The 27166-nt window shown below is 57.3% G+C and overlaps 1 protein-coding gene across 1 annotated transcript in view; it reads right to left on the bottom strand.

Annotated features, from left to right (window-relative positions):
• Positions 1-9004: 9004 nt before the first annotated feature.
• CDK18 (cyclin dependent kinase 18) overlaps positions 9005-27166 on the bottom strand; it is a 34119-nt gene continuing 15957 nt past the window's right edge. The window contains exons 2-16 of the mRNA XM_053997982.1: positions 24042-24196; positions 16429-16577; positions 16064-16189; positions 14719-14775; positions 14376-14490; positions 14178-14272; positions 14043-14105; positions 13595-13718; positions 13396-13516; positions 12302-12399; positions 11198-11303; positions 10981-11023; positions 10266-10356; positions 9926-10003; positions 9005-9696 (exon numbers count right to left, since the gene is read on the bottom strand). Coding sequence (XP_053853957.1) covers positions 9662-9696; positions 9926-10003; positions 10266-10356; positions 10981-11023; positions 11198-11303; positions 12302-12399; positions 13396-13516; positions 13595-13718; positions 14043-14105; positions 14178-14272; positions 14376-14490; positions 14719-14775; positions 16064-16189; positions 16429-16577; positions 24042-24165 — 1425 coding nt within the window. The 5' untranslated portion in view covers positions 24166-24196 and the 3' untranslated portion in view covers positions 9005-9661. The remainder of the gene's footprint in view (positions 9697-9925; positions 10004-10265; positions 10357-10980; positions 11024-11197; positions 11304-12301; positions 12400-13395; positions 13517-13594; positions 13719-14042; positions 14106-14177; positions 14273-14375; positions 14491-14718; positions 14776-16063; positions 16190-16428; positions 16578-24041; positions 24197-27166) is intronic.

The following is a 27166-nucleotide window of genomic DNA, read 5'->3' on the forward strand; positions in this document are numbered from 1 at the left end:
TGCTTACGCAAAAGGTCTTCTCTAGAGGATGGGTTTATAAATATTTCACCTACTTTAGCTGGGGAAGGCTGGCAATTTTTAGAACACTCTTTCCAGGCAGAGCAGAGCCGGTGGAGCTCGGCCATGACGAGCCCTGGCTGCAGGTGGCCGGCCGGGCACGGGAGCTCGCCCATCCTGTGACCCGTGCCTCTGGAATGCCGCTCCGGGGCCGCAGGTGCTCATTCCCACCTGGCCAGAGCTTAATCTTTAGCCAACCCCAAATTGCATCCAAGGCCTTGTTCTTCCGTGCCATCCTGCCCACAGAACACGGTCACGGCCCCTGCCACCACCGCAGGGGACAAAGGGACCCTGGCAGCGAGGGACGGGCGACAACCGCACCCCAACCCCCCCAAATTGCCCCAAACTCGAGGCTCCTGCGGCTGCCGGGCACCTGAGGCCATTAAACCATCAAAGAGCAGCTGAAGGGCCCGGAGGGCCGGGAGCGGTGTCCTTGTGACCGATGGGGACAGCCGGGGCCAGGCGGGAATGAGCCTCATGGGCAGGGGATGAGTCAAGGGCACGGCGGAAATTGGGTTTTATCATTAGGGGATCAAACGCCTCCCAAACCAGCCTGGATGGGGACGCTGAGCCTGGGGCTCTCCTTGCCCGGCAAAAACTCGATTTGAGGCCGGCTGCTGCAGCAGCTTCTGCTTCCCTTCCCTGTCAGAAGGGAGAAAGGATTGGGATAGCAAAGCCTTTCCATCAGAAGGATTGGGATAACAAAACCTTTCCATCCAAAACTGCTGGGAAAGGCAGCCAGGAGCACAGGTGCAGCCACCTGGGCATGTTCTTGTGTAACCTGCTCCAGGTGACCCTGGCTGGGTGATCTCCAGAGGTCTTTTCCAACCCAAACAATTCCAGGATTCTGCCATCTCCCAGCTCCCTTTTTCCATCCCTGTGCATGGAGCTGATGGAAACTGCTCCTCATCTCCCACACTCCAGGGGCTCTGCCCCCCCCAAAAAAAAACGACTATGAAGCTTTCCCTGGGCCACATTCCGGATCTTTATCTGGAGATAAGGGAGCTCCAGGGAGCTGGGAGACCTGGACTCGCTGCTCCATCCCCCTCTCCGCATGGCATCAGCTCTCCAGGGCTTGAATTCCCAACCCTAAAACGGCTCAGCAATGCCCTCCCCACCTCTGCAGCTTCTCTGTGCCACCCCCAGACACAAAGGCAGCATCCAGAGGTGACAAATATCAACCCAACCCCTACCCAGAGCCACACCGGGTGACCTGGGCGCTCCCGGGAGCATCAGAGTGCCAGCTCCCGGGAATATCAGAGTGCCAGCTCCCGGGAATATCAGGCTCTTCCATCAGGGCTGACACAAACCATGCAGGATCTGCTTGCAAATAAGCCCCGAGGCGTGGGTGGGTTTAGTCAGCACAAGAACACACAGATCCCTCCTGGTTCCACAGAAATGCAGCTCCTCTCCCTGGAGGGAGCTCATCAAAATGCGAGCCACAGGGCTCCGAGGAGATGCAAGCCCCGAATTAGCTCCACGAGGAGGCACTTCCAGGCTGTTTTCCAAACTGGAATCAATGTTGTGCTTGCACTGAATTAAAACACCCCCAGTTCTGCACTTGCTGCAGGCTGCAGAGTGAAACCATGAATGGAGGGAGGGCAGAGCTGCAGCCACGGCGTCCCCGGCGAGCACCAGGGATGCTCCAGAGGGCCCAAGTGGACTTTGGGAAACGCCTTCCTTTAGTTTTTCCATGCCCTTGCACATTCCTGGGGCAAAAAGGGTTTTTTTTTTTTAGGTATATAAATTGTTCTTTTCAACCAGAGGAGCAGTTTTTTATTGTGCTGGGTCCTGCTTGCAGTGACTGCAGGGCTCCAGCCCTGATTTGTTGTGCTGTTGGAATCACCTCTCTCAGCCCAGGCTCAGCACAGTGGGGAAATCCAACTCCAAAAATAAATTTTCTAAGGGTTTCCTTGGGGTGGAACCACCTGAGGCCCCACAGGACAGCAGATTCCTGGAGCTCCTCCAAGGCTTTCCCCAGTGTTTGGGTTGGCAGCTTGGCCAAGGACTTGGAGCTCAGATGTTGGGGAAGTTTTCCCTGTCCTCCTTTAGGGCAATCTGGGGCTGAGAGACCCCTAAAACCCCAAGAGTTACCCCAGCAGCCACACGTGATGGGTCCAGGATCTCCGTGTGCATTTGGAGATGGGATCAAACAAAAATCCCAGCACCACCCAAAGCTTGAGCTGATAAGAAAATAACTCTGAACCACTGAACCTGGCTGAGAAATTCCTGAGAACACAGCAAGCTCCACGTCTGAGGGGCTGGCTGCAGGAAAGATGCCCAGCAAAGCAGAGAGACAGAGACAGGGAGTGTTCACCTCGTGTGTTTCGGGGTCAGGAGCTCCCAAACGGGCGGGTTTGGGGAGCTTGGCTCCAATTCTAGGTCAAACACGAGCCCCAGATCTGGGCCTGGTTGTGGCAGAGCTCGTCACACTGGTCTGGAAGGAGGAAGTGCTGCCCTCCTCCAGATCCCCTCCCGCCCAGCTGGAATAACTCCCACACCCACTGCCCCGGAGCTGCCACCCCGCTGCTTCCTCCTTCCCGGCCCTAAGCCCGTGCCAGGGAGGGCAGCTGGGGTGGGACAACCGGGCTGAGCCTCCCAAAAATGCGCCAGGGATGGAAGGACACCCAAATCATCCCACTGGGGGAAACCTGGCACTCTTGTACGATTGACTAACGTGGTTAGGCAGAAGCTGTTTAGTGTTTACATTACACACACTTTTATAGATCCTGCAAATTACCAAGTACGCGCTTCTTGGTTGGGGTTTTTGTCTTGTTCCCTCGTTTTCTGCCTCTGTTTCTCAGTATCTGTGGCTGGTTGCAGTCTAGGTGTTTTACAGTCTTCTGCTATCTAGTTTTTGTGGTCTTGGTATTTGGTTTCTCAGCTTCTTCGTTCTTATTTTAGCTCAGCTGATGCCTTAGTAACTTTGATGAATTTTACAGGGAGAAAATGCTGAGAAAATTCCAAGAAAATTCTGATAGGAGCAGTTACGAGCCTGATGCACACCGAGGCCTGAATTGTTCAGATACAACATCCCACAACTGTTGCAACATCCCACAACTGCTGCATGATCCCACAACTGCTGCATGATCCCACAACTGCTGCAACATCCCACAACTGCTGCATGATCCCACAACTGCTGCAACATCCCACAACTGCTGCATGATCCCACAACTGCTGCATGATCCCACAACTGCTGCAACATCCCACAACTGCTGCAACATCCCATGATTGCTGCAACCTCCCACAACTGCTGCATGATCCCACAATTGCTGCATGATCCCACAATTGCTGCATGATCCCACAACTGCTGCATGATCCCACAATTGCTGCATGATCCCACAACTGCTACAACATCCCACAACTGCTGCAACCTCCCACAACTGCTACAACATCCCACAGCTGTTGCATCATCCCACTGAGGGAGTCACACCGAGAGCCCCTGCAGCATCCCAAAGGGATTGCTGGGGATGTTTGGGAACATCTGGAAGGCAGGAGGGGGCTGGGGGTGCTAGGCAGCATTCCCCGGGTCCGGATCCGGCCCTGCCAGGTGCAGGAATGAGGGTGGCAGATGGAAGAACTGGTTTGGCAAACAGCTCCTTCCTGGGGACCTGCCCTGGGCAGTGACTCAGGCTGGGCGGGGGCTGCAGCTGCAGCCCAGGAGGGGATGGAGGGAATTGTCCCCTTCCCAAATCACCGCTGGCTCCGGCCCCAAAGACCCCACAGATCCCCCACAGCCCAGCCTGGCTCGTCCCACCTCCCTGCAGTGCTGGGGGCTGAGGATTCTCTCCAGCACTGACGGGCTGGACAGCAGGAATATCCCAAAGGGGTCCAGAGCTGGGTATCCCCGATCCCAGGGGGTTTTAGCAGCTGGATTTGTGGGGAAAAAAACCTCCCTCATCCCTTTCCCAGCTCTGCCCCACAAGCCTGGGCTGGGCCTGGCAGCTTTGGCCTTTATTTGCCCAACAGTGTTGTGCCAATATTTATTTAGGGCTTTGGGATCCTTGCAAAGGACACCAGGGACGTTTTCCCCGGCGCTCCCAGCTCTGGGGCTTCCCTGCAAAGCTCCTTTTGTGCTCCTCGGGAAGCTCAGAATTCCAGCAGGGAAAGGGTCCTGGGAATGCAGGGAGAGCCGTGGGGGTGAAGGGCACAGAGTGACCCGGAGCTCTCCCTGGAGCACCTCGCCCTTCCCAGGACCCGCGCTCCTGGCACTTCCCACCTTCCTCTGACCCCCCAAAAAAAACCCAGATCCTTCTCCTATCAAAATAAAAATAAGAGGAAAAATTATATCCTGTACAACCCTATCCCATATTCCACAAATGTTACTGTCCAGTTTTGGAGAATCCAACAGATCAGATGGAAAAACCCAACCAAAACACTGGAAAACCTTGGGAAAACGCTCTTAAATTCCCTTTTTTTTTTTTTTTCTTTCTGTGTAAGGAGAGATAAAAGAAGCACAAAATCATCCAGGTCACACCTGAAAAAGAAAAATAGAAATATTTTTTCTATTCTATTTCTATTTTTCTGAAATAGAAAAATAGAAATAGGATAGAAAAAATATTTCTGAAATATAAAAATTGAAATATTTTATAAAATATAGCCAGGAGACTGACAGATGGATAAAACCCTTTATTATTATTATTATTTATTTTCTGTACCTTTCCATTTATTCCAGAAAAACTTTCTCTCTCTACATATATATATATATATATATTAAAAAAATCATTACTTCTTTCGGAACAAATCCTTAAAATCATTTATTTTAAAATGCCTTCTGTTTGTACAGCACTAGTTAAATACATTTATTATCAGTTTTCTGCCAACGAATCACCCCAGGGAACATTCACAGTTTGGGGATCCATCCTGGCCCCTTCCATCGATTTTTCCTGCTGGAGGACGAGCAGGATGCTGAGGATGGAGGAAGGCAATGAGGAAATGTGGATTTTTTTATTGTTTCTGCTCAGACACGGCTCACAGGCACATCCAAAATCCAATTTTACCCCATTTGAGTGCACAGATGTGCAGCACAGCTGGAGCAGCTGGAGATCAGGTGGAAAAACCCAACCAAAACTTTGGAAAACCTCGGGAAAATGCCCTTTAATTCCACTTTTTTTCATCTCCCGTGTAAGGAAGAAGGGGAAAAATGTATTTATTTTTGTCCTGAATCTCCAAAATCCAAAGGAATTTTGTTGTTTGAATTCTCCACATGGATCTGGTTGGGCTGGGAAAGGCAGATCCATGTGGGAATGGAGGGATGGGGTGGAATTAACAGCTCTGCCTCCAAGTGTTGTTGTTGTTGTTGTTGTTGTCCCAAAGCCTGACCTCGCTCTGCACATTGATTTAATTTTATTCCTTCACCCAACCATCAGCTGGCGAGACAAAAGAACACCAGGAACAGAGATTTTCCTGAGGGCACAGCCAAAAATCCTGCTTTCTGGTTAAAAAAAATAAAAAAAAAAAAAAAAAAGGGGAAAAATTCCAAGAAAAACGAGTGCAAGACAAAGCAACGGCTGCCTTTGCCTCAGCTCCTCGCCTGCCAGGAGCAGCGGCTGCTCCTCGACGTGGTGGTTGGGAGAATCCATGAAATGAGGGGAAAAAATGCTGGAAAGCCACGGAAATTCCCAACATTTTCACAAAAATTCCAATTGGCGCTCCAAAACCTGGGAAATCCTGCCCAGGGATGAGACAGGAACGGGATATTTTTATGGATGGTGCATCCAGGAGGTTTCTCTCCCCACTAAAAGGGCTGGAATTTTATCCCAGAGGTGGAAAAGAGGGATTTAACTTTGGGGTTTAATCTCTGCCAGCCTCCAGCTCGGTTTTTTTCCAGCTGTGGTGATCAGAGCTCGGCCTGGCACCAAATATTTACACTCCAAGTGGGAATCAAATATCCCTGAAATCCCTGGGATAAAAGGGGTGACCTGGAACTGGGGCTGTTGGGAGCTGATCAGTAACGAGGGGATTGGAACCCTCTGGAATTCTCTGGAATGATGTAAAGTTGGGGGACTCCGGGCGTGATTCCGGAGGGGAAAAAATCCCAGAAATTCTGGCAAAAATTCCTTGGAAAAGCTGGAATTCTGAAGAAAGGAATGCTCCACTCCATTAAAAAAAAAAATTCAGGACGGAAGAAATTCCTGTTTTTCCCGGGTTTTGGGCATTGCCAAATGTTGGGAATTTTCTCACGAGGTCAAAACCCTCACCCTAACCCCCTCCACTTTTGGGGGGATTTCTAGGGGAAAAGGGAAAGGCTGTGCAAGGATAAACTGGAGCCAGCAGAGCCTTTTCCTGATCCTGGGAATGCTGGCCTGGCTCCACGGGATTCTCCCCAGCAGTTTGCCTCGACCTCCAGCAGGAATATTGGATCTGGAGCTGAATCTCTCCCCGTGGGAATGTGGCATGGCTCAGCTGGGCACCAGCGCCCCTGGGAGTTTATTCCCACTCTCAGAGTGTGGGAATGGGAAAACCGAGCAGGAAAACTGCACAAAGACAGGTCGGGGATGTCCTGGATGGTGCGAGGGGGTTCCTGCCCTGAGCCAGGCTCTGCTCCCCTGGGAACACCAGAATTCCTCACCCCAGGCACCCGAAGGAGCCGTGTCCACGTCCTGCCTGCTGAGCTGCCAGTTCCCCACAGGAGCCCTGGGAAGGGCAGCTCTGATGCCAAGGAAATTCCTTTGTGGGAGGAAAGATGGCAGTGGGAGAGCTCAGCCCAGCTCCAGCTGCAGGAGGGAACCAGGAGGGACCAGGAAAACAGGGAACCATGAGGGACCAGGGGGGATCAGGAAAAGAGGGAACCAGCAGGGACCAGGAGGGATCAGGAGGGACCAGGAAAAGAGGGAACCAGGAGGGATCAGGAAAAGAGGGAACCAGGAGGGACCAGGAAAAGAGGGAACCAGCAGGGATCAGGAGAAGAGGGAACCAGCAGGGATCAGGAGAAGAGGGAACCAGCAGGGATCAGGAAAAGAGGGAAGCAGCAGGGACCAGGAGGGATCAGGAGGGACCAGGAGGGACCAGGAAGAGGGAACCAGGAGGGATCAGGAAAAGGGGAACCAGGAGGGACCAGGAGGAAAACACAGCCCCGAATGCGTCACTGGGGGCTGAGGGCTGTTCCTGCTCTTCCCCATCCACTGGAATCAATTAGGGAACAATTCGGGCTGGAAATACCGGGAAGGGAACGGAGCAGGGCTGGGCAAACCTCAAACAATGCAGACGGCTGGAGACTCGTCTGGGACAGAGCTCTGGTGGCACCGGGAAGCTCCCGGGGAGCTCCGAGCGCTGGCACCGGGAGGAGCCACCCCGGGGAGCTCCAGGCTTTCCTCATTTTTCCTCCCATTGAGCATTTTCCAAGGATTGCTGAAGGAATGACTCCCTGCTCCAGGAGGGAACAGACCCACGGAGAGCTGGAGCCCGGAGCAAAGTGCCAGTCCCAGTCCCGGGTGCCAGTCCCAGGTGCCAGTCCCAGTCCCAGGTGCCAATCCCAGCCCCAGGAGTCGCGGCCACATCCAGAGGGAGCTGCTCCTCCAGGAAGGCCGAGCCCAGGGTGTGGGTATGGCAGAGCAGAGAGGCTCCGTGCACTGCTCACACCCTCCCAGGCTGGGGGCAGAGGTGCAGCAGGGATGGATTTATCCCCAGAGAGTCTGGAGAGGGAAAACCCCCCTGGAGCAGCAGCAAAGCTCTGAGAGCACTGATCCGGTCCGGCCTGGGCACGGAGGGGTTTGGGGGGCGCCGTGCTGCTCCCCAGGGCTATTTCTGGTGCCCACAGCTGAGCTGGGGGAGGGCTGGCACCTCTCCCCCTTCCCTCCGGGCACGGACATGCCCAGGTGGGTGTGAGCAGCGCTGCGGGGTTGGGGCAGTGCCATGAGGAGGGGCTGAGAGCCCTGCCGGGGGGGAGATGTGCCCTGAGAGCCCTCCGGGATCCCCTCCTGCTCCTTGGGGGCTGTGGGGATGGGGAAGGGGCTGCTCCATCCATCCGCCCATCCATCCATCCATCATCCATCATCCATCCATCCCTCCATCCATCCATCATCCATCCGTCCATCCATCCATCATCCATCCCTCCATCCATCATCCATCCATCCATCATCCATCCATCCATCATCCATCCATCCATCATCCATCCATCATCCATCCATCCATCCATCCATCCATCCATCCATCCATCCATCATCCATCATCCATCCATCCATCCATTCCTCCATCCATCCATCATCCATCCATCATCCATCCATCCATCATCCATCCATCATCCATCCATCCATCCATCCATCCATCATCCATCCATCCATCATCCATCCATCATCCATCCATCATCCATCCATCCATCCATCCATTCCTCATCCATCCATCATCCATCCATCATCCATCCATCCATCCATCCATCCATCCATCATCCATCCATCCATCATCCATCCATCATCCATCCATCATCCATCCATCCATCCATCCATCCATCATCCATCATCCATCCATCCATCCATCCATCCATCCATCCATCCATCCATCATCCATCCATCCATCATCCATCCATCATCCATCCATCATCCATCCATCCATCCATCATCCATCCATCCATCTCTCCATCCATCCATCCATCCATCCATCCATCATCCATCCATCCATCTCTCCATCCATCCATCCATCCATCCATCCATCCATCCATCCATCCATCATCCATCCATCCATCCATCCATCCATCCATCCATCCATCATCCATCCATCATCCATCCATCCATCCATCCATCATCCATCCATCCATCCATCCATCATCCATCCATCCATCCATCCATCCATCCAGCATCCATCCATCATCCATCCATCCATCATCCATCCATCATCCATCCATCCATCATCCATCCATCATCCATCCATCATCCATCCATCCATCATCCATCCATCATCCATCCATCCATCCCTCCATCCATCCATCCATCCATCCTCCCATCCATCCATCCCTCCATCCATCCGTGCCCGGGAGGGGCCGTTCCCGCCCGGCCCGGCTCAGCATGGCCCCCTCGGCCCTGCCAGGCCTTGCTCTGGGCTCAGGACATCCCAGTTTGGGCACAGGGACTGGGAGATGCCGGGGGGAGCGATGGGAATTCCGGCTGCTCCACCCTCAGCTGGATTCGGGTACCAAAACAGGGAGGGGAAAGGGGGTTCTGCAGGCAGAGGTGAAATACGGGGGGGCTGCCCTGGTTCCTGTGCCCAGCTGTGCCCCAGGTGTGCCCCAGGTGCTCCCAGGGCCAGGCCAGGCTGTGCCCAGCAGTCCTAACGTGGTCTTCCCAAAATCCAGGGGGTGCAGGGCAGCTTGTCAGAGCAAAGGTGCATTTCCAGCAGCTCCTGCCTGGGCCAAACCCCACAAATCCCCACCCGTGCCCCCAAACCCTCCCGGGGCAGCGCAGGGGCCGGCAGCTCCTCCCTGGAGCACCTCTCAGTGGGGACAACACCAAAACAAGGGGGGGGGACAAGGCCACAGGTCCATCGAGGGCAGCTCCCAGGGGTTTGGGTCCTGCTGGAGCCGGGAATTCTGCCGAGGGTCGGGTCGGGTGGGAGCCGCTCCTTTCTCAGCGCTTCCATCTCCATGGCAACCGGGGGAACGCGAGATCCGAGTTTAAAATATGCTCTGCCTCCTGTTCTTGCCGCGGGCTGGGGAAGGGAGACGGAGACAGGGCTCAGGGGGGGTCGGGGGTGCCAAGGGAGGAGATGCCGAGCCTGTGGCGTTCCCAGAGGAGCCAGCTGTGCCTCAGGGTGCCCAGATGTGACAACAAAGATGCCCGGGGCGGGGGTTGGTGGACTGAGAGGTAACAGGGAGCAGGTTTGGGTTTTTCCTGCCTGGCAGCAGCTGGGAGAGACCCCGGCTCTTGCCCAGCCCTACCTGAGTGCTGGAAGGCTGAGCCTCGGTGGCCGGGGTCCTTCTGGAGCTGGATCTCCTTCAGGGAGAAGATGGAGGCATCTGGGCAGAGGGGGCAGAGAGAGGGGTCAGTCCTGCCCCAGGGTGGCACCTCCATGGAGCTCTTCCCTCAGCCTCCCACCCCATTTCATCACACCCAAATGATTGTTAATTACTATTATTATTATTATTATTATTATTATTATTATTATTATTCCTCACTCCCACAGCCATCAGCTCCTGCCCCACCCTGCTGCAGAAGGGAGCAGAGAGGTGCCTGGAGGCCCCTTTTCCACCCCTTTTGGAGGGGACAGGCAGCACTTACTGTCAGGCAGGAGGTGCACCCGCTCTCCCAGGCTCTTGAAGTAGGGGTGCTGCAGGGCTGCCTCGGCTGAGATCCGGCCCTTGGCTCTGTACTGCACAAAGCCCCGAGAAAAGCCATAAATACTCATTTCCACCACACACCTGGGCACCCCTGCACACTTACATCACATCTGGGCACCTCTGCACACTTACATCACATCTGGGCACTCCTGCACACTTACACCACACATCTGGGCACCCCTGCACACTTACACCACACACCTGGGCACCTCTGCACACTTACATCACATCTGGGCACTTCTGCACACTTATATCACACCTGGGCACTTCTGCACACCTACACCACACATCTGGGCACCTCTGCACACTTACACCACATCTGGGCATCCTGCACATTCACCTCACACATCTGGGCACCTCTCTACATTTACACCATAGATCTGGCCCCCCTGCACACTTATATCACACATATGGACACCTCTCTACATTTACCTCACACATCTGGGCACCCCTGTAAATTTCCACCACACATCTGGGCACCTCTGTACATTTACCTCACACATCTGGGCACCTCTCTACACTTGTCTCACACATCTGGGCACCTCTGCCCATCCCAGCCGTGCCACCCACCCGCCTCGTGGCACTGCCCTGCTCCAGGTGCCCCTTCCCTGCAGCAGAGCCCCTTTCCCACCGCCCTGGGCTGCTCCAGCGCTCACCAGGAGGAGATTTGTCAGCAGGTCGATGCCTTCCAAGTCCAGCCTGGGAGAGAGGGGGAATGAAACCAAAACTGCCCCGTGGCTGCACCAAGGAGGCTGCAACAACCACAGTGAGGGACGAGGGGCACCACGAGCACAAAATGAGCCTGGGCTGCCCAGGCTCCCCTTCCCACCCCTCAAACCCCCCAGTTCTCGACTGCCCCTGCCCCTGGGGTACCTTGGGGCGTGATTTATCAGTGGCTGGGCTCGGTACTGGGTGAAGTTGTAAGCCTTGAACTCCTCGTTGGACGTTATCCCAGGCCAGGTGTCCTCTGTGGGGGTTCCTGCGAGGGGAGAGGGACCTGCCATGGGCACTGGGTGTGATGGAAACACGGCGGGAGGGTGGGAGAGGGCACCGATGTCCCCAGGGGCAGGGAGCCTCTCATCCTTACACCTGTGCCGGCCTGGAGGGGCTGCAGGCAGCTTCTGTCCGTGCCAGCTGACCCCTGCCCACCCCTGCCCACCCTTGTCCGTGCCAGCTGACCCCTGCCCACCCCAGCCATGTGTGCCCACCTCTGCCCATGTGTGCCCACCCCTGCACGTTGCATCCCACCCCTTCTCACCCCATCCCACCCCTTTTCATTCCTGCCCACCCCATTCTATCCTCCTTCACTCCTGCAACCCCAGTCTACCCCATCCCACCCCTCTTCCCTCCTTCCCACAGCATCCCTTCTCGTCCCACCCCATCCCACTCCACCCCATCCCTTTGCCCTCCTTCCCACCCCATCCCAGCCCATCCCACCCAATCCCTGTTCATTCTATCCCACCCCATCCCTGTTCATTCCTGTCCACCCCACCCCATCCCTTTGCCCTCCTTCCCACCCCATCCCAGCTCATCCCACCCCATGGATCCCATCCCACCCCATCATCCCACCCCATCCCATGGATCCCATCCCAACCCATCCAATCCCAGCGCATCCCATCCCTTTTCCCTCCTTCCCACCCCATCCCAGCCCATCCCACCCCATTCCTGTTCATTCCTGTCCACCCCATCCCATCCCTTTTCCCTCCTTCCCACCCCATCCCATCCCTGTTCCTTTTCCCATCCCATCCCATCCCATCCCATCCCATCCCATCCCATCCCATCCCATCCCATCCCATCCCTGTTCCTTTTCCCACCTCATCCCATGATCCCATTATCCCATGATCCCATGATCCCATGATCCCATGATCCCATGATCCCATGGATCCCACCCCGTTCCGCTGCGCTCCCCGCGCTCCCGGTGCCGCGGGCAGCCGCTGCCCCCGCGTGGGGACGCGGGCTCGGCGCAGCGGCGCTCACCCAGCAGGCGGAAGATGAGGTGCAGCTCCTCCTTCACCGTGGAGCCGGGGAACATCGGCCGGCCCGTCACCATCTCGTAGTGGATGCACCCGACCCCCCTAAGCGCAGGGGACACCCCGGGGTCAGCGGGGACAGAGCCCGCGGGTGGCGCCGATGGAGCGGGATCAGCTCCCGGAGATGGATCCGCTCCCGCCGGGAGGGGGATGGCACGGAGCCGACCCCCGAGTGCCAGGGCACGGGGAAACCTGCTCTGGGAGAGCTCTGGGGACAGGGAAACTGCTCTGGGAGAGCTCTGGGGACATGGGGACAGGGAAACTGCTCTGGGAGAGCTCTGGGGACAGGGAAACTGTACTGGGAGAGCTCTGGGGACATGGGGACAGGGAAACTGCTCTGGGAGAGCTCTGGGGACATGGGGACAGGGAAACTGCTCTGGGAGAGCTCTGGGAGAGCTCTGGGGACAGGGAAACTGCTCTGGGAGAGCTCTGGGGACAGGAAAACTGCTCTGGGAGAGCTCTGGGGACATGGGGACAGGGAAACTGCTCTGGGAGAGCTCTCGGGACAGGGAAAACTGCTCTGGGAGAGCTCTGGGGACTGGGAAAACTGCTCTGGGAGAGCTCTGGGGACTGGGAAAACTGCTCTGGGAGAGCTCTGGGGACATGGGGACAGGGAAACTGCACTGGGAGAGCTCTGGGGACATGGGGACAGGGAAACTGCACTGGGAGAGCTCTGGGGACTGGGAAACTGCTCTGGGAGAGCTCTGGGGACAGGAAAACTGCACTGGGAGAGCTCTGGGGACAAGGAAAACTGCTCTGGGAGAGCTCTGGGGACAGGAAAATTGCACTGGGAGAGCTCTGGGGACAGGGAAACTGCTCTGGGAGAGCTCTGGGGACAGGAAAATTGCACTGGGAGAGCTCTGGGGACAGGAAAACTGCTCTGGGAGAGCTCTGGGGACATGGGGACAGGAAAACTGCACTGGGAGAGCCCGCCACCCTCTGTTGTACCCAGCACTGTGAGGGTGAGGATGGAAACGCTCGGCTCTGTCCTGGAGAGCCCGGGAAGCTCCCGGGAAGCTCCCGGGAAGCTCGGGGCCTCACCACATGTCGATGGGCGTGGAATACTCGGTGGATCCCAGCAGGACGTCGGGGGGCCGGTACCAGAGTGTCACCACCTCGTTGGAATAGGTTTTTGTGGGGACCGACTTGGCCCTGGCTAATCCTGAGGGTGGCAGGGACACACATCAGGGAGCTGCCCCTTTTTCCCAATCCTGCACCGTCCCTGGAGGGCTTCACCTACCAAAATCAGCCAGCTTGAGCTCCCCTCGCTCGTTGATGAGCAGGTTCTGGGGTTTGAGGTCTCGGTGCAGGATTTTCCTGCCGTGGCAATAAGCCAGGCCACGGAGCAGCTGGAACATGAAGATCTGCAGGGAGGAGGAGGAGGAGAAAGGGGGTGCATTTAGGACTAAAAATCAACCTGCCTCGAGGAATCTGGATGTTGTGGGCAGGAAAGACCCCTCGGAGCTGGGCTGGGGTGGGAAACGCTGTGGGGAAGTGCCACGGGATGGGATGAGCCAAGTGTGCGCGGGCAGTGATTTTATTTAGGGTGGCAGTGACCCGAGAAACGCTGGGGGAGCCTCAGAAAGGGAGCAAGAACTGAAGGGTGAAGGGATCTCCAGCCTCTCCCAGCCCCAAAACAGCCCCACCAGGACGAGGGCCAGGGGAGGGGTCCCGGGCACGCCCCTCACCTTCACGTTGTGCACACTCATCAGGTTCCCGCAGTTCTCCAGGTACTGCTTGAGGTCGTTGTCCTGCAGCGGGAAGGACGCGTCAGTCTGTCCTTCCCTCGTCCCCCCAGCCCCCAGAGAAGCCCCCAGACCCACCAGGTACTCGAAGACGAGGGTGAGGGAGCGCTCGGTGTGGATGATGTCGTGCAGGGTGACGATGTTGGCGTGTTTGAGGTTCTTCAGCAGCGACACTGCGGGGACAGCGGGGTTGGGGCAGCAGGAGCCAGCGCTGAGCACGGCCACAGCCATCCCAAATCCTCCTGGGAGCCTGGGGGAAGCCCCTCCCGGCCTCACCTTCCCGGATGGCCGTGCAGGGAGCCCCCTCCTCGTGCTCCAGGCGGATTTCCTTCAGCGCCACCAGGTTTTCCGTCAGTTTGCTGCGGCCCTTGAACACCGTGGCGTAGGTGCCCTGGCAGGGGACAGGGGACAGGGGACACAGGCCATTTCCCAGGGTGGCACAGCACCAGTGTCCCCAAAACATCTGGAGGAAGGACGATTTGAGGTGACAGCACCAGGTCTGAGCTCCACAAGAAAGACTTGCTCCTTCTTGGATATTGAAGATTTTTTTGCCCTTTGTGCTTCGAGCTGCCCTTTGAATTTCATTGAATTCCTTACAGGGGTGTCACAGGCTACTCACCTCTCCCAGTTTGTCCAGTTTAACGTAGGTTTCCAGCTTCCCAAAGCCGATATCTGACTGTGAGAGAGAAAGGAAAACATCACTGGGGAGGAGAGAACCTCATCCAGGGGTGGCTTCACCTCCAGAAGGCTTTCCGGGGACACTGGGCAGTGACAATTGGGATTTTTACTCCATTTACTGCCCAAACCCTCTGTGTATCCTGGGAAAAGGATGTGTGTCCTGAGCAGGGGAGTGAAGGTCGCTGCGCAACCCCCAGAGCCACATTCCTTATTCATGAGGGGCTCATGAATATTAATGACATCTCCCTGGGTCTGTTTTATTGATCAGACAGCACAGGCAGGTAAATTCCAGCTCTCCTTCCCCCCTCCCTCCTCCTGAACGGGCACCTCGGGTCCCAGAAAGTCTCCTGAGGCCTGGCTCTGGTACCTGGGCACCTCTGGTGTCTGCACACGGAGATTTTTTGCTCCTGTTTTGTTGTACACAGAGTTTTTGTTCCTATTTCTGCTGCTGCAGCAGAGAAACGGAAATGCCACCACTGGAGCAAAGGCTGATTCATTATTTATCCACATTTGCATTTCCACTGGCAAGAGGCTCCGGCTGAGCTGCAGGAGGGTTTCCCTCTCCTGCTTTGGGAAGGAGCCAGGCTGGGAGGCAGCCAGGTGTGCACAGGGGAGTGAAGGAAGGTGGGAATGGCCCAGCAGGTGCAGCTGGGGAAGGGATGCAGATCTCAGAATTGTGGGAATGTTGAGGCTGGAAAATCCCTGTGGGATCATCGAGTCCAGGCTGTGCCCGATCCCCACCCTGAGCACTCAGTGCCACCTCCAGGTGCCACCTCCAGGGATGGGCGCTCCAAACCCCCCTGGGCAGCCCCTTCCAGCCCTTTCCATGAGGAAATTCCTGCTGGTGTCCATCCTGAGCCTCCCCAGCACAGCCCGAGGCCGTTCCCTCTCCTCCTGTCCCTGTTCCCTGGGATAAGATCCCAAATCCCCCCCGGCTGTCCCCTCCTGGCAGGGAGTTGTGCAGAGCCAGAAATTCCCCCTGAGCCTCCTTTTCTCCAGGCTGAGCCCCTTCCCAGCTCCCTCAGGACTCTCCAAACCCTTCCCAGCTCCCTCAGGACTCTCCAGACCCTTCCCAGCTCCCTCAGGACTCTCCAAACCTTCCCCTGCTCCCTCAGCTCCTCCCGGTGCTGCTGGGGCTGTGCAGGAAGGGCTGGGAACGGGCAGGGACATGAGGGGACCTCGGTGCCACCCAGGGGAGCTGGCACAGCAGGACACAAGTGCAGCGGTGACAGGGACACACGGGGGATGCCGTGCCTGGCACTGCCCCCTCTGTGGGTGCCACTTACGAGGGAAGCCCGCCGGGACATCCTGCTCAGGGGCTTGGGGAGCTCCAGGCTCTCCATCTGCAGCTTCTGCAGGAACTCGGGGGGCAGCCGGATGTCCATGGGCAGCGAGAGGCGCTTGCTGACGTCCTGCAGGGAGGGGACAGACGACAGGGAGGTGACAGGAGGACTTTGAAGGGGAAGAGCTCTGTCAGAGAGAGCTGGCATTGATGTGGCAGCGCCGCTCAAGGGAAGGGGGGTGGTGGCACCTGGCGAGCGCCCCGCGGGAGCCACAGCAGAGGGCTCGTGTCTGACACCGCCACGTCCCCAAACCGCGCCCAGCCAGCGGGGAGGTGACACCCAGAGGTCCCCCCATCCCCAGCACTTGCCTCCATGGAGAAGCGGCGCTGGCCGTGGTTGCGGTAGCGCACGGCGGCCACCGGGGACCGGCCCTGCCCCTCCGGCGGGGACGCGGGGCTGCCGTCAGCTGCCACCTCCCTGCCCAGCTGTGCCAGCTGCAGGTGTCCCTGAGCCAGGTCTGGGGACAAAAGGAAAGCAGAGTGAGCTGCCGGAGTGGTGGCAGGAGCGACAAGGAGTGAGGGCGGGGCAGGGATGCTCCGGGGACACGGGAATCTCTTCTTCCTTCTCTCTGTGCAGAGGGAATTCTGCGTTTTGCTCCGGATTCCTGGTGCATCGCCACCCTCAGTGTTCCCAAAGCACAGCCTGGCTGCCACCAGGGTCTGTGACGGAAATCCCAAATCCCACCCCAGTGCTCTGCCCCCTGCAGCAGCACGGGGTTTGGCAGGGATGAGGATTTGCCTTCCCATCCTTATCTTCCCAAAATGTTTTAGGTAAAACAGTCTAAAACACAGCCTGAAACACAGCCTGAAACACAGCCTAAAACACAGCCTGAAACAGCCTAAACCACAGCCTAAAACAGTCTGAAACACAGCCTGAGACAGTCTGAAACACAGCCTGAAACACAGCCTGAAACACAGCCTAAAATTCAGGAACACCGGGGTGCCTATCCCTGGCTCTGGATCCCTCGGTGCTGGGTCAGGAAAGCAGGAGAGGAAGAGGGAAGGAGAGGGAGGAAGAAAGCCCTTCCTCGAGGAATTTACACACAAGGACCTCACCTGCCCTGGGAACCACCACAACCAGCAGGAATCCGGGTGTGTTCCTCCCAGGATGTGAGCATTTCTCAGAAGGAGTTTGGGATTAAAGTCACTCGCTCCAAACAAACCACTCCAGGCTTTCCTGTCCCGAGCTCTGCCCTCAGCCAGGCACAGAGAGAAGCACGAGAGCTTCCCCTGAACACCAAAGCAGCTCAGAGAAACAGCTCCTCCCTTGGGACCCCAGGTGTGAAGCCTGGCTGGGCTCAAGGAGCCGTGAAAGGAGCAGGAAATCAGAGCAAAATGAACCATTGAGCTCCTTCTGCTCCCTGCTTTGAGGTTTGCACTTAAAGCTCCTCGCTCGGTGATTCCCAGCAGGGACATGGTGGCACTCCGGGGACATCCTGGCACTCACAGCCAACACACCCAGGGTTCAGCACAGGTCACCTGGCCCCCAGCGAGGAGGATTCCCCCGGGGGATCCATGGATGATGATTCCAGGGGCTGCTCCAGGAGGAGGATTCCCCTGGGGATCCATGGATGATGATTCCAGGGGCTGCTCCAGGAAGAGGATTCCCCTGGGGGATCCATGGATGATGATTCCAGGGGCTGCTCCCAAGGAGGCAGCAGCAAACTGGGCGTGCTGGGAGCCAGGATGATGCACTGGATGTGCTGGGGTGGAGAAAAGGTCAGGCAGGACGGACCAGCCCTGACCCCCTCCCCCCCGCGCTCCCTCCCTTCTCCCGGCTTTGCAGCCACGCTCCAAAATCCCCCAAACCCCAAAAATCCCCGGTGCCCTCCCTGCAGACGCTCCCCGGAGCGAGGGGGAGCAGCGAAACTCCCCCGGGAGTGCCCCAGGCTGAGCCCTGCCCTGTCCCTGCCCTGTCCCCGGGGCTCAGGCGACAATCCGGGCTCCGGGGATGATCTCATGGCTGAGGAGCGGGAAGGGAGGGAGGGAGGGAGGGCTGGATTTTCACGGGGTGCTGAGCAGGGCTGGGACCTGGCTGCAGTTTGCTCGGCTGATGGATGAGAGGTGGCAGGCAAGTGACCTGGCAAGGGCTGTGGGCTTGTGCCATGGGCACCGGGCGAGCTGGGAGCGGAGAGCTGAGGGCTCCTGGGTGCCCAGCCCGCACCCGAGGGTGGCTTCAGCCCGTGCCAGGGGGCTTGAGAGGGGCTCAAGCGGTGCCATGGCTTTTGGGCACACGGGTAAAACCCCTCCTCTGCCCCCTGTCCCTTTCTCTCCATCTGTTTTTACAGCAACAATCAGGAAACGTCCCCTGAATTAACCACAGGTATGAAAATAATGTGGATTAATTCAACTGGACCGAATCTTTTGAACTTCCTTGTTTCCCAAGCAAATTATAATCACGGAAACCAAAGGCCATTTAAGGTCTGACTGAATGGAGCCTGACTAACCCACTGGAAATGATATTTTGGGTGAATTTGTGCTGGCTCCCACAGGTGAAACAACCCTAAAGCTGGGTAAAAGGTGCAACCTGCAAACCAGCAGCTCTGACTCTGCACCAACGGAGCAGAGACAACCTCTTTGTCACGTTAGATGTAAAATCAGATGTAAATCCACAACCTGGACACTCCAGTGGATCCAAAAGGATGGGAAAAGGAGGTACAGATTCACAGAAGGCTCGCAGAGGTGGTGGGAGAGGGGTTGGGCTGCCCTGGGATGTGCCAGCCCAGCCCACCCTGCCCTGCCACCGGGAGATTCCCAATCCCAAAGGGCTGGAGCTGCCCTCGGGGCCCGCAGGACCCTGCTGGGAGCTCGGTGGGAAGCTGTGGGTGGGAAGAATTCATTCCACGTGAATTCCGGGGAGCCCTGACACGGAAAGAACGAGGCTGCTGCGATATCAAAGAGAACGAAAGCAGACGCAGGCAGCCCTTTTTATAAATATATTTAAACTCCTCCTCTGCCAAAACAAGCTTTGATCTCCCAAGGAAAGGGGCCAGGACCCTCCTCTGCCTGCCTGGCTTAGAACTTTTAATTACTTTGCTGAGTGTGAGCTCTCCTCTCCAGGTTCTGCGCCACTCTGAGCTCGGGGTTTTCATCCTCCTTCCTCCCCCTCATCATCATTCCTTCAGGGCCTGGTGCTCCCGAGGCCAGAGCTGGCTCTGGTTTATCCCTTTCCAGCCCAGACACTGAATTTTGGCTGGCCTGGGAGGGCAGAGCAGGCTGGAGGTGTTTGGGGGCTGCTGCTGGATGCCCCCAGCTCTTATCAAAGCCACCAAGCCCTGATCCCTCCGAAAGAAACAGACTCAGGCTCCACCAAGGTGACATTGCTGGTGACAGGATGTGTCCAGACTGGAAAGCTGTTTGATTTTCCAGCTTGGCTCAAAAAAAAAAAAAAAAAAAGGTTGTTTGTCCTCCTTTTATCAGCGTCTGTGGGGGTGAGGTCATGGGAATGACGGCATGGGGAGGACGGAGCTGTGGGGATTTCTCACCACAAACACGACAGACGGGGCAGCTTCGTGCCCTGCTCCTGCCCTCACAGGAGCCAGAGCAGCTCTGGAGCTCTGGGATGGTGAAGTGTGCTCACGAATGGGAGGAGCTTTGGGGTCCCTTTGTCCAGGATTGCAGGGCACGATGAATTCCATTTCCATCTGTAGGGCAGCTGTTTTCTGTTCAGTGAGCAGTTTTCCTTAACTTCCACAACCCATCCTCCCCCAGGGGAGCCATCTGCTGATAACGGGCTGTTGAATGTCACCGGTGACTGCTAAGAGCGAGAACATCCCATGGGGAATGCTGCGCCCAGGGGGAGGAGCCGAGCATTCCTGCCTGGATATAATCTGGGCTCTGGGACACCAGCACGGCTTTTCCTGCACTGCATTTCCCAGAGGAACAGCTGCCTCTTCCACCGCAGGAACTGCACCCTGCTACAGGAACTGCACCCTGCTACAGGAACTGCAGGAACTGCACCCTGCTACAGGAACTGCACCCTGCTACAGGAACTGCACCCTGCTACAGGAACTGCAGGAACTGCACCCTGCTACAGGAACTGCACCCTGCTACAGGAACTGCACCCTGCTACAGGAACTGCAGGAACTGCACCCTGCTACAGGAACTGCACCCTGCTACAGGAACTGCAGGAACTGCACCCTGCTACAGGAACTGCAGGAACTGCACCCTGCTACAGGAACTGCACCCTGCTACAGGAACTGCATCCTATTGTATTCTACAGGAACTGCATCCTTTCCTACAGGAACTACACCCGTTCCTACAGGAATTGCACCCTTCTACAGGAATTACACCTTTTTCTGCAGGAACTACACCCTTTTGTATAGGAACCACACCCTTTCCTACATGAACTACACCACTTTTCTATTCTACGGGAATCACACCCTTTTCTACAAGATCTACACCATTTTTCTACAGGATTTACACCCTTTCTACAGGAACTACACCCTTTTGTAAAGGAACTGCACCCTTTTGTATTCTACAGGAACTGCACCCTTTCTTCAGGAACTACACCCTTTCTACAGGAACTGCACCCTTTTGTATTCTCCAGAAACTGCACCCTTTCCTACAGGAACTACACCTTTTTCTGCAGGAACTACACCCTTTTGTATAGGAACCACACCCTTTCCTACACGAACTACACCACTTTTCTATTCTACAGGAATCACACCCTTTTCTACAAGATCTACACCATTTTTCTACAGGATTTACACCCTTTCTACAGGAACTACACCCTTTTGTAAAGGAACTGCACCCTTTTGTATTCTACAGGAACTGCACCCTTTCTACAGGAACTGCACCCTTTTCTGCAGGATCTACACCCTTTTGTAAAGGAACTACACCCTTTCCTACAGGAACTACACCCTTTTCTATTCTACAGGAATCACACCCTTTTCTACAAGATCTACACCATTTTTCTACAGGATTTACACCCTTTCTACAGGAGCTACACCCTTTCCTACGGGATCCCTGATCCAACAGAACCACACCTGCAGCCAGAATTCCCAACTGGACTGCCACCAACACCCTGACCAACAGGGTGTCAGGTTGTATTCTGCCTCTGGCAGTGTTGTTTTGCTTCACTGCATTGTTTATTTTGTCTTTCTATTTCCTTCCCTAATAAAGAACTGTTATTCCTGTTCACATATTTTTGCCTGAGAGCCCCCCTTAATTTCAAATTTATAACAATTCGGAGGGAGGGGGTGTACATTTCATTTCGGGGGGGGTGGGGGCTCCTGCCTTCCTTAGCACACACCTGGCTGTTCAAACCAAGACACCCTTCCAACCCAAACCATTCCCTGGTTTTGTGATTCTCCAGGAGGCCTGGCCTCCTCCTGCACCCCAAGGATGGGCCCAGGCACTCCCAGCCACCCAAGTGTGGGATTTGCAGCCTGGGAGTGCTGTGAGCCAGGGATTCCTGAGGCTGGAGGGAAAACAAACTGCAGGCAATTCCCTGAGGAGCCACACGAGGTGAGGGAAGGAGAACGGAGGCGTTGATCCCTGCTGGGGTCAGCTCTTGTCCCTGGAGCAGTGCCTGAGGTGCCACCAGCAGAGGCAGCATGGGCTCTGGAGCCCTGGGGACACAGAGAGCCCAGGGACAGCCCCAGAGATGCTGACAAGAAGGGAAAACCTGCAGCAGAGCTGTTTTGTGGGGCAGAGGAGCAGCACAGGAGCTGCTGCCGTGGCTGCAGGCTCAGCTCTGCTCCCCACAGCGGGACCAAAGTCACTCTTCCCCTCTGCACTTTGGTTCTCCAGCTGGAGAATGGGCACCAAGCCCTGGGAGAGATCCAAACTCAGCTCCAAAGCTGCCCACAAGCCCTGGGAGAGGCTGGTGCACACCTCGGATCATGGACCCACCCCTGGTCCTGGCCACAGGCTCACACTTTGCTCCTGTTCTCTCCTGGCTACCTCAGGATCAAGCCCAAAAGCCCAGGGGGGCCCTGGCAGACGCTGCTGGCCCTTTTTGCCTCCCAAGGGCAAAGGAAGAACTTGAGATGTCTCATTAAAGCACAATAAGAGGGAAATCACCTCTGGGGTTTGCAGAGGAGATAAGGAGGAGGAGATAAGGAGCCCAGATCCCACATCCCACAGCAGGAGCAGCGCCCAGGACTTCCTCAGCCTTGCCCCATTTTATCCCCACGGCTCCTGCACGGCTAATTAAGGGCTCAGGTCTAATTACAGCCCTCACTGAGGGCTGCGGGTGTGTGGGAGGGGGGCAGGAGCCGCGGGGATGCTGCTCGGGTGTCTGCAGAGAGAAGGAAGAGCCTTGGGAGCTGCGGGAGGGAGGGAGGGCGGCTCTAAAGGAGCTTCCAGCATCCTCGGGCAGCTTGGCTGGCACGGCCGGGCCCTCCCCGCCGGGCAGCGCCGGTGCCAGGCGCTGACAGCAGGACTCAGCCCCCCTTCAGTGATGGCAAACAGAGCCCGAACGGGAGCTGAGGGCACGGGAAGGGGCCGGGCTGTGGCACAGCTGGCAGGAGGCACCGCAGCACGGCCGGGATTCACCTCGGCGTGAGCCCAGCCGGCTCTGCCCGGCTCCCCAGGCTCTGCCCAGCTCTGTCCAGGCTCTGCCCAGGCTCTGCCCAGCTCTGCCCAGCTCTGCCCAGGCTCTGCCCAGCTCTGTCCAGGCTCTGCCCAGGCTCTGCCCAGCTCTGCCCAGCTCTGCCCAGGCTCTGCCCGGCTCCCCAGGCTCTGCCCAGGCTCTGCTCAGCTCTGCCCGGCTCCCCAGGCTCTGCCCGGCTCCCCAAGCTCTGCCCAGCTCTGCCCAGGCTCTGCCCAGGCTCTGTCCAGCTCTGCCCAGCTCTGCCCAGCTCTGCCTGGCTCCCCAAGCTCTGCCCAGCTCTATCCAGCTCTGCCCGGCTCCCCGGGCTCTGCCCAGCTCTGCCCAGCTCTGCCCAGGCTCTGCCCGGCTCCCCAGGCTCTGCCCAGGCTCTGCTCAGCTCTGCCCGGCTCCCCAGGCTCTGCCCAGCTTTGCCCAGGCTCTGCCCGGCTCCCCAGGCTCTGCCCGGCTCCCCAGGCTCTGCCCAGCTCCCCAAGCTCTGCCCAGCTCTGCCCAGCTCTGCCTGGCTCCCCAGGCTCTGCCCAGGCTCTCTCTGCCTCTGCCAGGCTCCCCGGGCTCTGCCCGGATCCCCAAGCTCTGCCCAGCTCTGGCCAGCTTTGCCCAGCTCTGCCCAGCTCTGCCCAGCTCTGCCCAGCTCTGCCCGGCTCCCCAGGCTCTGCCCAGGCTCTGCCCAGGCTCTGCCCAGCTCTGCCCGGCTCCCCAGGCTCTGCCCAGCTCCCCAGGCTCTGCCCAGGCTCTGCTCCGCTCTGCCCAGCTCTGCCCGGCTCCCCAGGCTCTGCCCGGCTCCCCAGGCTCTGCCCGGCTCCCCAGGCTCTGCCCGGCTTGCCCGAGCACGGCTGCCCTGGCCGGGCTGCTCGCAGCGCCTGCAGCATCCCCGGCCCTGCCCCAGCCTGCCCGGGGCTGTGTTTGCACGGGGGATGTGCCCTGATTTGGGTTTAACCCCTCATCTCCCTGGGTGCTGAAAACCAACGCGCGGGGAGGAGCAAAGGCTGCTCCAGCGGGCCCCGGGTGCTGCCCAGGACAGAACCTTTGGCTTCAGGAACATGAGGCTGGAGCCCCCAGAGGGGTCGCCCCCCTCTTTTGGGGAGGCAGGAGGAGATCCCACACTTTCCCACTCTCCACCTTAACCACAGCTCCCCATTTCGTGCAGATTCCTTTCCCTCCCCTCCGGCTTCCCTGGTGCAGGGATAAATCTCTCTGCAGCTTTAATGCCGAGGTGTTACTCACCCCCAGGGGCGGAGAGCGGGGAAAGCAACACAGAACGAGGGACGGACACTTTCCACACATCTGAGAGTGGCTGGGGGAGGGCTGGAGAGCCTTTCACCCACCCCAGACAGTCCCGAGCAGGGAGCCAGGGGCTCCTCACCTTCGTTCCTCTGGTTGTTGAGCTGGTTGAACTGCTCCGTGAACTCCGTCAGAGACTCCTCGATGGTCTCCGTGCGCGGCACCGAGAGCGAAAACCTCCTCTTGAAGTTTTTCATCTTGTTCATCTTCCCTCGTGCTGCCAGGGACGGCAGAGCCCTGCGGGGAAGGGGACAGCAGGTTCAGAGGGCTGGACAACGCCGGGATGGGTCCCCAACCCCACTGCTGCTGCTCTTTGGGGTTGGCAGCATCCGCACCCCAATTTCCACCCCACAGCTGCTGCTCTTTGGGATTGGCAGCATCTCAACCCAAATTTCCACCCCACAGATGCTGTTCTTTGGGGTTGGCAGCATTCTGACCTGAATTTCCACCCCACATCTACTGTTCTTTGGGATTGGCAGCATCTCGACCCCTATTTCCATCCCACAGCTGCTGCTCCTTGGGGTTGGTGATGTCCTGACATTAATTTCTGCCCACAGGGGATGTCCCTTCTCTTGGTCAGAGCAGAAGAGGAGCCACAGAAATTGGGTTTTTCGTGGTTTTAAGAGCTGGCTCTGTTCAGGAGGTGCAGGAAGGGTGAATTTTTTTTGAGCCCAGGGCAGGTCCACACTCAGTCACAGGCTGTGCCTTACGGCACACTTGGAAACTCCAGGAACACCTGGACAGGGGGGAAAGCAGGGTGAAAACAGAAGGAAAGCAAGAAAAAGACTAAACAGTGGTGGAAAAGACTCGATCTCACGTTTCTCGCTGGAAAGGGAGACTCCTCTCCCCTGGCAGTTTGGCCTTGCAACAAAGACTTCCTGAGCCAGCAGCGAGGTGCTGAGTGGGGGCAGCACGGGCAGGGGGGATCCCCCGAGTCCCAGCTCTGGGAGCTGCTCCGAGCTCCAAGCTCGATCCCAGCTCGATCCCAGCTCGATCCCAGCTCGATCCCAGCTCCCGGTGCCTCCTCCTTCTGGGCGTCAGAATCGCCTTAACCGCAGATCAGATTAAAGCAATAAAACCCTTAAAGGAAGAAAACCCTCCGGGGCACGGGCCGGGCTGGGGCTCAGCAGCCACGGGAGCGGGCGGGGAGCAAGTCCCGGACGCGGCTTTGCCTTTCCTGCTTTGGCTCTTCCCAGGCTCAGCGGGGCTGGGATCAGGCTGGAGGTGCTGCCTGGGTGGGGTTTGGGCTCCAGCCCCGCTGCAATTCCTCCTGGCCAGCACGGATCCAGCACGGATCCAGCACGGATCCAGCACTCCCTGGATTTACGGACACGAAATCCCAGAATCCCAAACCGGTTTGGATTGGAGGGACCTTGGGAATCATCTCATGCCACCCCCTGCCATGGGCAGGGACAACTTCCTCTGTCCCAGGTTGCTCCAGGGCCCATCCAACCTGGCCTTGGGCACTGCCAGGGATGGGGTATCAGCGTCCCACCCCCAAGCAGCCACAGCTCTGCCCCTTCCAGCCTCAGGCTTCAGGAGGTTTGGATCTGTCCCTCTCTGAAGTACCATGGCAGAGGTTTCTTAAGTAAAAGGTTTAAATTCAACACATAACTCTACAAGCTAAAATATAAATGCTTGATTCATTTTGTTAATTCAAGTGAACTGCAAAAATCTCCATTTCATCTCCTCTTCCCAATCCCAGGAGTGTGGGGATGCTCCTCCTGCATCCCTCATCCTCTGGACGCTCCAACCTCCCCGCTGGGGGATTTTCCATGAACAGCCCTGGGCTTTAACGCTGCTCTCAGCCCCCAACCCAACCTGAAGAGCGCAATCACCCCTTGGTACCACACAGGCCCCAGAACTTCTCAGGGATGTTTTTTCCCTACAGGGCTCTTCCCCCCGCACATCCCGGACCCCCGGAGCGGCTCGGCCCCTTCCTCCTGGGTGCGTCCCCACTCCTGCTCTTCCCTCTGTCTCCAGAGCCCCCCCAGACCCCTCCCAGGCTTATCAGCACCGCCCAGGGGCGATCGCAGCATTCCAGACGGATCACACCCCGCATGGGGAGCCGGCGCATCCCCGTCTCCAGGACAACGGCAACACCCGGCCCGGCGTGCCTGCATGTGAAAGCTCAAAAGATTATCCGTCAGCAATATAAACACTCCGCCTGGGCTCCTGCCAGGCTCTGCGGCGAGGCTCGGCACCCTGCAGTGGGTGAATCCCCTGAAAATCCCGGGGATTCACCTGAATCCCACGCAGCGGCTGCCCCCGCTCAGCTCCCGCCTTCCACGCCGCCAATTCCTGAGGCTGAAGGCTCGGCCGAGCCTGGAGTCAGGGCTCGGGGGGTTTGCCGGGGGTGGCAAGGGAGGAGGGAGGGTTTTAGACACCTCCACTCCAGCTTCAGACACTGGAATGTTTTCCCAGCCCTGCAGGAACGTGCTTGCACACAGTGAAGAGGTGGCACCGGGGATGCTCTGGGTTCCGAAGGAGATTTGGCGATGCTGGCTGGAGGAAAGAAGTGAGTCCAGCTCCTGGTCCTGCACTAGGGACAAAGTCCCAGCCTGGCAGGGACTGGAATGAGATAATCAGGACATCAAGCAGGATGTTGGGATCTCGGGAAGGTGCTCGGCTGAGCAATTCCTGCTTTGACAATCCCCCAGGAGCCCATCCACAACCTCCTTTGATCCTTTGATCAGGATCAAATGTGGGTCAGGAAAGATGCAGGGAGCAGGAAAGACGCTCGGGTGAACGAGCAAAATGAGGAGAAGTGGTGTCTCCATCTCCCTTCCCCTCCCCAAAAAGCTGTGGATGGTTTACAGGGAATCAGCTTCTCACTGACACAAAACTGCTCCACAAATCCAAATCCTTCCCCCTTTGCTTCCTGCAGGAATGCCAGCAGCTCCAGGCTGCTAAATATAAACCTGGGAGAGGAGAGGAACCGAGATTGGGGTAAAAATAGCCCCGGGATCGCTGCAGCCTCTCCTGCCACGCCCGAGCTGCTCCCTGCTCATGGTCTCGCATCCCCAGGCTCATTTTTCCACCTACACCTGGACCTGCTCGGGATCTGCTGTGGGAGTTCACATTAAAGATGGGATTTATGGGATTGTGCTTGTTCTCAGCCCTTGGTTCCTCCCCGAGAGGAATTTGCCCTGTCCCATATGGATACAGGACCCCAAAGCTGGGATTTATGGGATTTTGAGCTGGGAT

This window comes from Vidua macroura, chromosome 24 (genome assembly GCF_024509145.1).
Source record: "Vidua macroura isolate BioBank_ID:100142 chromosome 24, ASM2450914v1, whole genome shotgun sequence".
NCBI lineage: Eukaryota > Metazoa > Chordata > Aves > Passeriformes > Viduidae > Vidua > Vidua macroura.